This window comes from Sinocyclocheilus anshuiensis, unplaced genomic scaffold (assembly GCF_001515605.1).
Source record: "Sinocyclocheilus anshuiensis isolate Anshui unplaced genomic scaffold, SAMN03320099.WGS_v1.1 scaffold1072, whole genome shotgun sequence".
In the NCBI taxonomy this organism is placed as follows: domain Eukaryota; kingdom Metazoa; phylum Chordata; class Actinopteri; order Cypriniformes; family Cyprinidae; genus Sinocyclocheilus; species Sinocyclocheilus anshuiensis.
In genome coordinates, this window is record NW_015548242.1 from 152,688 (window position 1) to 164,681 (window position 11,994).

An 11,994-nucleotide genomic window follows, 5' to 3' on the forward strand; every position below is an offset into this window, starting at 1 on the left:
GATAGATAGACAGATAGACAGACAGACAGACAGATAGATAGATAGATAGACAGATAGATAGACAGATAGATATAGATATAGATATAGATAGATAGAAATGCAAAAATAAAAATCCTCACTATGGGCCAACCATTCAGCATTTTAATTTTGCCCTTCAGCAAAACACATGCACATCTGGGACTGTGGAGAACTTATTTGTGAACTGTACCCTCTAGTGGACAAGTTCATTGTCAGCAGAACTGTTACATGCTGGAGCTTCATAACAAAAAGCAAACCCAAAATAATGAAGCCTGAGTCTATATGACTGAAATAAGCCTTTTGACTAAAAAGAAAATACTGAGGTAATCAAACAAAAGAAACACTAAAGAAAAGCTTCATGTACTAAAATCACTTTTAAACACAATTATATTCAAAGTACATGCTAACCTTACACAAACACAGTCTCTGCATAATTTTGAAGACTGCTAGGCCAACACTCATTCCCTCATATCCAATTTAAAAAAAAATGCCATTATGATAACATTTATATTACATAATTTCTGATACACATTAGCCATTCAAATGTGGTAAAGTATGGGAAGACCATGCAGAATGTGCAATATAAAGCAATTTTACACAAATCATGTCATTGTTTATTAAATACATTGTCTAATTTTATGTGCCAGGCCTGAGCATGGGTTTACGTTTGTTTATGTTAAGCACTTGGTGGATGTTCAGTGGAATGACATGGTGTAAACATGCAGCTTGTGCATCAGCACCGTCATGGGTTAAGCATCCTAGTTGCTCTTATTAAGGGAAGCAAAAATGACCATCAGAATCATCATGCCCATTCAAAGTAAGGAGGTTGTGGATTTTAAATGTAACAAAAAAAAAAAGAGGCAAATTTATGAGATGACCTACATAATTACTGTAGTTTAAAAACAAACAAAAAAAAAAAAGTGCCCAAAACATCGACAAATCATTTAGTCTAAAAATCACAGACTCATTTGAACAAATTACAGCAAAATGAAAATGCACAATCACTGCCTGTTATGGTCAGCTGCAGTTTTGCTTAGTTTAAAAAATAATAATAACTTTAATAATAATTATATTACTATAAATATATTAAATTAAAATATAAAAAGTGCCAGAAATGTCAATGATGCCCTATAAAAGTCGTGTATAATATTCCCATCTTATCACCTAACTGTTTGTGTGTCAGAAATGTTAATAAAATAATTTATGGAGTTTACATTACATACTGGTAAAAAATGTATAACCTGAATGCACTGTAAGTCGCTTTGGATAAAAGCGTCTGCTAAATGCATAAATTATTATAATTATCATTACATTTATGTTCATGTATAATCAATTAACTGTTTACAATTGGCACCTAAATAATGCATTGCATAAAACAAAAAGAAACAGGTGTCTAGTGCGTTGGGATTGCTTGTCACGGCATCTTAAAAGTTTTGCCAACTGTACGGAAATGGGGAACAACCTCATTGATCTTTTGGAGGTTTAAAAAAAAAAAACTACAGTCATTATAAAAGCAATGTTATTTTGCAATACCTTTGGTTGACCATGTTTTGAACCTACATGACCAAACTGATCTCACCAATGACACTTGTGTGAAATCAGGTATAGGTCTAATGAAATCCCACAGCACAGGCTCATTCAAGTTTATTAAGTCTTGTTGCAATTGTTCGTCTGAGGCAGATTATATTACAGTACAGCTCATAAGAAAAGATGAGTTTTAAAGATGCCAGATTCCTAGATAATGCAGTTACTGATTTGATGAGTAAACGTGCATTTTTCAGCACATCTCATCGAATAAATGTGTTTTTGAGGTTGAGGGTTTATTTTCGTGCGTGGATCCGGAACAGGTCACGCACGTTTCTCAATCCTTCGCCTCCATAAACACGTCGATGTGCACTTAACGTTCACTACACTCAGACCGCTAGACAGAGAAAAAGAAAATGGCGCAGAGACTAAGTCCTCAATCCCCAAACCCTCACTTTCACAAGCCTCGTTAGACCGTTTTTCTAACTCTACAAATGATCAAGCTATACTAACTGGAAAAAAATCTCTTTCTCTTTCAAAATCGCCGTTTTTCGTCGATTTTAAAGCAACGTAAATACGATTTTTTAGGGCTCAATTTGAACAATAGGCGCTGGTCAGTGAGCGAGATGGGACTTAGTCTCTGGGACGCCATTTCTGTCCTTAAAACTAACTGGTCGTCAAGCAAGCTCCTGAGCGATCACGTTAGATGTGTAAAACGTAAATTTGAATTATCAATATCATAATGTGGTGATTAGACAAGTCCAACTCACCATTATGTCTGGATCCCGAGTCGATCTGCGGAAAAACAGTGGTGTATAAGTTAATGTTAAATCGTGCCGTGTCAATAGGCTGCTAACTTTCAACTTGATGCTAGTCGGAAGCTTAGCGCTCAAGCTAACAAGCCTGTTCATGAAACAGCGTTTAAATACCACCGCTGCGGAGGACAGGGAACTATATAAAGTTTTAATTCCCAAAATGACGCATTTGTTAGGACACGCTAATGTAAGAAAAGCGTCAATGGACAGCAAGAGCTGAAAATATGAAATTATTATATTCAAAGCCGACTTCTAGTGCCTGTTAGCTTAGCATGCTGGGGGAAGACTGCCGCTGCGGATGGAATTTAAACAGCCGAGCTAGTGACTACAAACCCTCAAGAAAGAAAATAAATAACTGACAACGTTAAATCACAAACACTTTACCTGGGAATCGTTGTGGGAATGGTCCCCACTCATTTCTATGGGTCTTATTTTTAAAATAACACTGTTAAAAGCCTGTTAAAGTAAAATGCCGGCGAGGAGCTGTAGGCAGAATGAAGAAAGACACAGTTGTGTAACAGACCAAGCCCGAAATTCAAAGCACTGCGCATGTCAGAAGCGTTTAAAAGGATAAAAAGGCGTTATTCCTGCCCTGGCTCCTCCCACACCGCGTGCCCGCACAGCTCCGCTCTGTGACGTCACCCCTAATTTACTATGGGGTTAAAGCCACGTGGTACCATTGAAGAGAGGCTTATTGAAAAAAGTTATGAAGATTAATATTATCATCATCAATAATAATAAAAAATTATAATAATACGTTTTTAACATTTGACTTGATAAACAAAATACTAGCTACAAAGCCTCATGTCACATGGCTAGGTATTATTTACTTTTAATACAGTAGAATAATACAAAAAGGCATTAGGAGGCAGACTTTTAAACATAGTTGATTTGTTTAAAAAAATCAGTCCTCCTCAAGATTACTTGCAGCTACAGAGATATTTTCATACACTGAGACGAGTTAGCCTGTTTAGAAGTTGTGCTGCCATGTGTTTCTTGTCATTTAAACAAATCAATACTATTAGAACTATTTGTTTCAATGCCTTTGTTATCGTTGAATCCCTAACGGTATTTTGTGTGTGTGCTCACTAACATGTACAATGCTCTGCTTCTCAATGGCCACATTTATCTTAAACCTGCAGTAGGCCTATCTCTGTCCAGACAACAGATGTACAAAGGCGGAAATTGTTTTGCAACCACGTGTTATGTATGATCGTTGTGTCTTTAACAACTGCCATAAAAAATGTATAACCTTAATATGATTCACAGTTTACAATTTAAAGGTCAATGACAAGGAACTTCCATAGGATTCTGCTAAATAACTGGGCCTAACAACAAACTACTGTGGTCTGAACATTGATCTTTGTTTATTTATTTATTTTTATTATTTATTTACTTTTATTTAGACATAAAACTATTACTATGTGCATATCTACACTCATATGTGAATGGCCAATCAGTGAAATAATATTTCCTGATTTATGTTTCAGAAAAAAATTTATTAATTTTGCAATAATATAATATAATATACTATAAAGAACCCATTCAACAGAACAATTGTTTGAGAATCAGACCTCAAAGTTTAGAACGTCAAGTCTTTGTAAACTTCGTTAGTGAAGAGTCAATGCTGTGATGTTTCCATTAGAGGGCACCAACGCCATACTTCTCTTCAACCAGGCCTCACAATACATTTAAACCCACTGTAATACTCTTATTTTTTCTACCTCATAGTAGTCCCCCATTTTATTAATTCCTAATATTTTCAACTTCATCTGTAACAGTGTTTTTTTAGATAATTTGTTTCTGTAGACTGTAGTCATAAACACCATTGTATAACATACAAATATGACCAAAAGAGTGAAAGAGCAGTAAGAAACTCTGAAATCAACTATGGATTCAATTAAGATTTATCAAGACAGACAAATGAAATTGGTGCAGCATAATTTGTAATGCTAATATAAGCATCCTACAATTTTCAATACAAATAGAATATATTAATCAGTATACAAATAAACAATAAATCATGTAATCAAAAATCATACTGAATATACTACAAAATAAATCATACTGAACATACTAAACTATCAAAATAAATTACATTGTTGCTTGTGTATAAATGTATATCTCTACCTGATAAAATGTCTTAAGAAACATCTAGGAGTCCTTTTACATATAAATACACTTCCATTAGAAGTCACAGAAGAACAGTTTGCTAAAGAACAGAATGTCTAAGCAAAACATAAGTATACAGTAATTCATGTGTCAGCTCTGTTGATGTAATGAGACAAGAGATATAGTAAGGACACAGTAGTCCGAAGATATCAAAGATGTCTCTGCTCACTCTGTTCTCTGATACAGACACATGTATGAATCACACAGCAGTCTGCGTACCATCTCACTGCTCTGACTCACATCTGCTGTGGACATCTCCTCTTCAGACTGTGAAAGGAAGTCTCCAACCTCAGGACAGGACCTGATCACAGGAACGTTGTAGCCATTGTTATCATCACCTAATGATAAAAATAAGACAGTGAGGGATTAACACCCATTTTAGTGATAAACAGCATTTTATATGGTTATAGGATCAATAATGGAAGGATTAAAAAAGGTTTGTGAAACCTCAGTGATCCTGTGCAAATGACATAAATACTGAATATAAATTACATGTAAATATGTTGGACATTTAACATTTGACATACCACATCGGTCAGCCATGCTGTCAAAGAAGATCCAGGACCGTGGGTTAGGCCCATATTTGACAAAAGATATATAATGGCTGGTGTTTATACAGAGGACTGCAAACAGTTGCATCTGGTGCCTCTGTACAGGTGCATCTTCTGGAAGGTGATCTGGAACTGTAAGTTTTTGAGGAGTGTGTTCCTTTCGGGAGGGATGAATGTGAACCTGTAGAAAGAGTCAAAATATTTAGGTTTAGGAAGGCATATGGATGAAAAAAAAAAAACATGGAAAATGCATTGTATCACAGAAATGTAGAAATACAAAGTGCATAAAAAAGATTTTAGTATTAGGTGCACTACCTGTGTGTTGCAGGTGGTGCAATACTGCTTAATTATGCCTGGTTGGAGCTTATGGTCCATCAGGCACTAAGAAAGACACAGTTGTGTAACAGACCAAGCCCGAAATTCAAAGCACTGCGCATGTCAGAAGCGTTTAAAAGGATAAAAAGGCGTTATTCCTGCCCTGGCTCCTCCCACACCGCGTGCCCGCACAGCTCCGCTCTGTGACGTCACCCCTAATTTACTATGGGGTTAAAGCCACGTGGTACCATTGAAGAGAGGCTTATTGAAAAAAGTTATGAAGATTAATATTATCATCATCAATAATAATAAAAAATTATAATAATACGTTTTTAACATTTGACTTGATAAACAAAATACTAGCTACAAAGCCTCATGTCACATGGCTAGGTATTATTTACTTTTAATACAGTAGAATAATACAAAAAGGCATTAGGAGGCAGACTTTTAAACATAGTTGATTTGTTTAAAAAAATCAGTCCTCCTCAAGATTACTTGCAGCTACAGAGATATTTTCATACACTGAGACGAGTTAGCCTGTTTAGAAGTTGTGCTGCCATGTGTTTCTTGTCATTTAAACAAATCAATACTATTAGAACTATTTGTTTCAATGCCTTTGTTATCGTTGAATCCCTAACGGTATTTTGTGTGTGTGCTCACTAACATGTACAATGCTCTGCTTCTCAATGGCCACATTTATCTTAAACCTGCAGTAGGCCTATCTCTGTCCAGACAACAGATGTACAAAGGCGGAAATTGTTTTGCAACCACGTGTTATGTATGATCGTTGTGTCTTTAACAACTGCCATAAAAAATGTATAACCTTAATATGATTCACAGTTTACAATTTAAAGGTCAATGACAAGGAACTTCCATAGGATTCTGCTAAATAACTGGGCCTAACAACAAACTACTGTGGTCTGAACATTGATCTTTGTTTATTTATTTATTTTTATTATTTATTTACTTTTATTTAGACATAAAACTATTACTATGTGCATATCTACACTCATATGTGAATGGCCAATCAGTGAAATAATATTTCCTGATTTATGTTTCAGAAAAAAATTTATTAATTTTGCAATAATATAATATAATATACTATAAAGAACCCATTCAACAGAACAATTGTTTGAGAATCAGACCTCAAAGTTTAGAACGTCAAGTCTTTGTAAACTTCGTTAGTGAAGAGTCAATGCTGTGATGTTTCCATTAGAGGGCACCAACGCCATACTTCTCTTCAACCAGGCCTCACAATACATTTAAACCCACTGTAATACTCTTATTTTTTCTACCTCATAGTAGTCCCCCATTTTATTAATTCCTAATATTTTCAACTTCATCTGTAACAGTGTTTTTTTAGATAATTTGTTTCTGTAGACTGTAGTCATAAACACCATTGTATAACATACAAATATGACCAAAAGAGTGAAAGAGCAGTAAGAAACTCTGAAATCAACTATGGATTCAATTAAGATTTATCAAGACAGACAAATGAAATTGGTGCAGCATAATTTGTAATGCTAATATAAGCATCCTACAATTTTCAATACAAATAGAATATATTAATCAGTATACAAATAAACAATAAATCATGTAATCAAAAATCATACTGAATATACTACAAAATAAATCATACTGAACATACTAAACTATCAAAATAAATTACATTGTTGCTTGTGTATAAATGTATATCTCTACCTGATAAAATGTCTTAAGAAACATCTAGGAGTCCTTTTACATATAAATACACTTCCATTAGAAGTCACAGAAGAACAGTTTGCTAAAGAACAGAATGTCTAAGCAAAACATAAGTATACAGTAATTCATGTGTCAGCTCTGTTGATGTAATGAGACAAGAGATATAGTAAGGACACAGTAGTCCGAAGATATCAAAGATGTCTCTGCTCACTCTGTTCTCTGATACAGACACATGTATGAATCACACAGCAGTCTGCGTACCATCTCACTGCTCTGACTCACATCTGCTGTGGACATCTCCTCTTCAGACTGTGAAAGGAAGTCTCCAACCTCAGGACAGGACCTGATCACAGGAACGTTGTAGCCATTGTTATCATCACCTAATGATAAAAATAAGACAGTGAGGGATTAACACCCATTTTAGTGATAAACAGCATTTTATATGGTTATAGGATCAATAATGGAAGGATTAAAAAAGGTTTGTGAAACCTCAGTGATCCTGTGCAAATGACATAAATACTGAATATAAATTACATGTAAATATGTTGGACATTTAACATTTGACATACCACATCGGTCAGCCATGCTGTCAAAGAAGATCCAGGACCGTGGGTTAGGCCCATATTTGACAAAAGATATATAATGGCTGGTGTTTATACAGAGGACTGCAAACAGTTGCATCTGGTGCCTCTGTACAGGTGCATCTTCTGGAAGGTGATCTGGAACTGTAAGTTTTTGAGGAGTGTGTTCCTTTCGGGAGGGATGAATGTGAACCTGTAGAAAGAGTCAAAATATTTAGGTTTAGGAAGGCATATGGATGAAAAAAAAAAAACATGGAAAATGCATTGTATCACAGAAATGTAGAAATACAAAGTGCATAAAAAAGATTTTAGTATTAGGTGCACTACCTGTGTGTTGCAGGTGGTGCAATACTGCTTAATTATGCCTGGTTGGAGCTTATGGTCCATCAGGCACTGGACACACTCATATTCAGCTAGACGACCACACAGAAAACATTCCCGGGGAGCTGCCAGAGAAACAGGAGAAGCATGAAAGATATTGCATCTGAAACTGTCCAATATCTGCATCCACAAAACAAATGTTATCAGGAGCAGATTTCATTTAGAAGTATGCTTGTTAAACTCACAACAATGCAAGATGTCTGTGATGTCCAGCTCTGTTGAGGGAATAATTTTAGGGAACATCTTGAACTTCTTTCCAAACCGTGGCATCTGAACTATAAGGCAAGATGGAATCTAAAATAAAAAAGGTTTGATTAATATTTGCAATGTATCTACTAGGCAGGAACCTATAGGGTATGCAAAACTGAATCAAATCAATTATAATCTAATTTACAATAATCTATAAGAAATTAACAAACCTCTTCAAACTTCAGATCGCTTGACACGAAGGACATCTCAAGCAGCTGTTGAACCGAAGGCACAGCTCGCAACTGATTCTTCTCTACAATGATCTGATGCGTATAGGCACCCTGTGCCAAGTCTCCACATGACCTAAAAAAAGCACATACAGGTGTTAAGGTAATCAGTTTAAGCTTGTTTACACAGAATGTACACAGTTCAAAAGTTTTGGGTCAGTAACATTATTTAATGTTTTTAAAGAAGTCTCTTATGTCCACCAAGGCTGCATTTTTTTAAATCAAAAATATAGTAAAAACAGTAATATTATTACTATCTAAAATTGTAATTTTAAAATGTAATTTATTTCTGTGATGGCAAAGCTCAATTTTCAGCAGCCATTACTCCAGTCTTCAGTATCACATGATCCTTCAGAAATCATTCAAATATGCTGATTTGGTGTATAATATAATATAATATAATATAATATAATATAAGCAGTGGAATTGAAACAAACCTGATTTTGAGCAATGGCTCTATATGTAAAACATGTTTTAGTAGTAGGGTGATGAACTCCTCTGGATCTGACGGAAATAGCAATAAAAATGTTTTAGAGATCAGGGTAACATTAGCTCTAAGCCACAGATGAAAGCCTGCAGCTCAACATCAACAAGTAAATGGCCGCTATGGGATAAGTAATACCTTTCTCCTCTGTAGCAAAAGATTTGCAGCCCAGCTGTTTACGAAACTTCATCACACTCTCTGCTGGAACAAAGCCTGTTCTGTAGAGAGAGGCAGAGGTCATATGAAATTAACTGCGAGTACCCTGATGACTATAAACACACATACCCATATGAAGCGTGTTTACTCAAGCTCCATTAGCTTTGTTACGTGACTTTCTTATGTATTAAGAGCCTTTACCTGCGTAAACGGTTCACAATGTCCTGTCTTAAAATGTGTGAAATGCCTTCCTCGCTATCTGCTGATCTGCTAAACATTCTGTTGAAAGCTACGGATGACGTGAAGAGACTGTAAAAGCAGAGAAAAAAAGAAAATGCATCAACATGTATGAAACAGAATGAAACATGAAACCTGCATTTCTTGAGATGTTTACCTAAAGAGAGTGGCATCTAGATAGCAGGAGTTGAAGTGACCTTGGATTCCCCTCATTCTGCCAATCAGATGGGACAAAACGTCTTGCTCAGCAACCGGGGGAACATCTTCATTTAAATCTTCCAGGAGTGTGACTAAGAAGGGGAAAGGTCATCATCTTTAGGCCTTCAACATTCAGAATGTTTCTGTAAGTGGAGGAATAATAAAGCAGACTCAAGAGTCTCACCTGAGGGAGGTTCAAGTGGTTTTATGATCTCATTCGGGATGAACAGAAATCTGCTGTCTGGTTTGCAGTTGGTCAGTGGCACAAACAAGGCTTTGTTTCCTTCACAGGTGAAATACCGCTTTGTACCAATTGTCCCATCCGAACAAGTCGTCGCCGCATTGTCCTGAAAGGATTTGAGGGATATTTTTATTATTTACACACACAAAACACCACATATTCAGCACACGCTTTATCCTCCTGAGAGAAAAAAATGCTGATGCTGACCAGCTCAAGTCCTGCCCAGCAATTTTTCTTTCCCTCTGGAACGCCAATCCATCTAATCACCCCATACACGGTCAGTCCATTCAAAGAGATGACCTCTGCCATAGACCCTACCTCCAAAGAAGAATGGGACAAGGACTGAATGGAACCGGACACATCTGTGTTTAATAAGATGCTTCCTTTTTTTGCATTGCGTGAGTTGAGAGCTGGCATGGAGTTGATGCGAGACACCGCTTTCCTTTTCAAACCTAAAAAGGGAAAACATGTAAATCATATTATTGCAGAAATCATCACCTGACCCCATGAAAATTTGGTATGAAGCATGCTAAATGCTACAAATTGTTTCAGCTTTGAGACTGACGGCATCGTTTTTCCGGTTTAAGATAACAATCTTTTCCGCAGTCTCTAGTCATAGGATCTCTACAATAACACCCTGATCCAATCAATGAATTCAAATATGTTTTAAGGGCTAAACAGATAATTAACTGACCCAAATCAACGCTGTCTCTTAGTGGTTGCCTGGTGTTTAAATGCGACGGGGCCACCTGGACAATATCAGCTGCACTGAAGAAGGGAAGAGGGACAGTCGTCTTTGACAAAATATCATGCTGAGTGTCCTGTGAAAAGATTCAACAGCATGTCAAGAGATCAAGTGGATTCTTCATTATCACCATTATCTATTTTCTTTGCATTTCAAATATTTTGTCTATGTGATCATGGTCAACACTTATGTCACAGTTCAAAAGTGCATGTTCAGATTATGTAACAGTACAGTACACAGTCATATCAGTCATGTTGATTCAGATTATCTATTAAAGTAAACCTACACATGCCCTCTATGTTAAATAAAAATTATATGTAAAGAACAAATAACATTTCAGCTTACAATTAATAATAGTATTAATAATATTTATTGTAAAATAATTTTTGTATGATAATAAAATATTTTAATACATAATTTCCTGTAAAATAATAACAATCAGAAAAATATAGAAATCAGAAACGAATTAAAATATAAACTATATTGATATTAATACTAATATACTATAAAATGCATATATAAATGTATATATAATAATACATTATTTCAATACACACACATTAAGTGTTTTATTGTTATATATTATTATTTTAAAATAAAATAATATTAATACTACCATTAAGTGAAAATAAAGTTGCTCAGTCAACTGTATGTAATTCTTCAAATTGCAAGAATTAAAGGAAAAAGCAGAATGCCTTTCCTCACCACTAAGTCTAGCTCAAATCCCAGCATCTGCAAGACTCCTGGCTTGTCTTTCTTGCCTATTTGAATCAGATTTTTGACCAGGCATGGTTGAAAGTCCTTCTTGTGTTTGACCACTACAAGATCGTCCTGAGCAAGAGCGCAGATTGCACTGAAGAGCTGGACGTTGTACAGCAGCTCAAGTCGCCTGCTGGCCGGTGAAACAAACAGAAGTAGTTGAGCTTGGTGGCGTGTGAGTGGGTATGTGTCCTGCTTCTTCACCGTGCCGCTGCTCTTGGCACTGCCACCTCCTCCATAAACCATTCCTATGAGATCTCCAGCTGCTGTCTCTGCATCCGCGCGCCCAACTGACCCGCGAGACAAGCCTTTCTTGCTTCTCCTCACTACAATAAAGTAGCGCTCCTGTCTTTCTTCGTTTAGCTCCATGCTGAAGGGTGAGTGTTTGCGTGTTAATTGACAGCAGTCGCCTCATGAACACAGGAGACAGTTATCTACTAGTCAGTCGTGATGTCATTCCGACATGCCATTGCTGACATGCTACAAAGTCATGACACTAAGGATGCTAGGTACTAGGAAATCAGTCATCTCAAAAAGCGACACTAATTGATATGCACTGGTTTACAATATATTATTCGTATTGATTTTTATGCATTTGCATTGATCTGTAAGATTGGATATTTATTTTAATGACCAATAC

At 36.0% G+C, this 11,994-nt stretch overlaps 2 protein-coding genes across 4 annotated transcripts in view; both read right to left on the reverse strand.

Moving 5' to 3' along the window:
* LOC107655056 (DNA topoisomerase 1-like) overlaps positions 1–2,909 on the reverse strand; it is an 11,768-nt gene extending 8,859 nt beyond the window's left edge. For both annotated transcript variants that reach the window (XM_016442449.1, XM_016442450.1), the window contains exons 1-2: positions 2,742–2,909; positions 2,313–2,337 (exon numbers count right to left, since the gene is read on the reverse strand). In XM_016442449.1, coding sequence (XP_016297935.1) covers positions 2,313–2,337; positions 2,742–2,774 — 58 coding nt within the window. In that variant the 5' untranslated portion in view covers positions 2,775–2,909. The remainder of the gene's footprint in view (positions 1–2,312; positions 2,338–2,741) is intronic.
* Positions 2,910–4,525: 1,616 nt separating this feature from the next.
* LOC107655038 (ubiquitin carboxyl-terminal hydrolase CYLD-like) lies at positions 4,526–11,744 on the reverse strand. 2 transcript variants are annotated; one of them, XM_016442430.1, is made up of 14 exons: positions 11,301–11,744; positions 10,545–10,671; positions 10,058–10,302; positions 9,794–9,956; positions 9,569–9,701; positions 9,376–9,483; positions 9,157–9,236; positions 8,972–9,038; positions 8,478–8,610; positions 8,244–8,352; positions 8,043–8,123; positions 5,396–5,433; positions 5,057–5,261; positions 4,526–4,867 (listed from the first exon to the last, which is right to left on the reverse strand). In XM_016442430.1, the coding sequence occupies exons 1-14, from the start codon at positions 11,721–11,723 to the stop codon at positions 4,695–4,697; spliced, it is 2,085 nt and encodes a 694-aa protein (XP_016297916.1). In that variant the 5' UTR covers positions 11,724–11,744; the 3' UTR covers positions 4,526–4,694. The 2 variants fall into 2 exon arrangements, with proteins under 2 accessions (XP_016297916.1, XP_016297915.1); XM_016442429.1 differs by lacking the exons at positions 4,526–4,867; positions 5,057–5,261; positions 5,396–5,433 and adding exons at positions 7,135–7,476; positions 7,666–7,870 and having other exon boundaries at positions 8,005–8,123.
* Between the last annotated feature and the right edge of the window lie 250 nt (positions 11,745–11,994).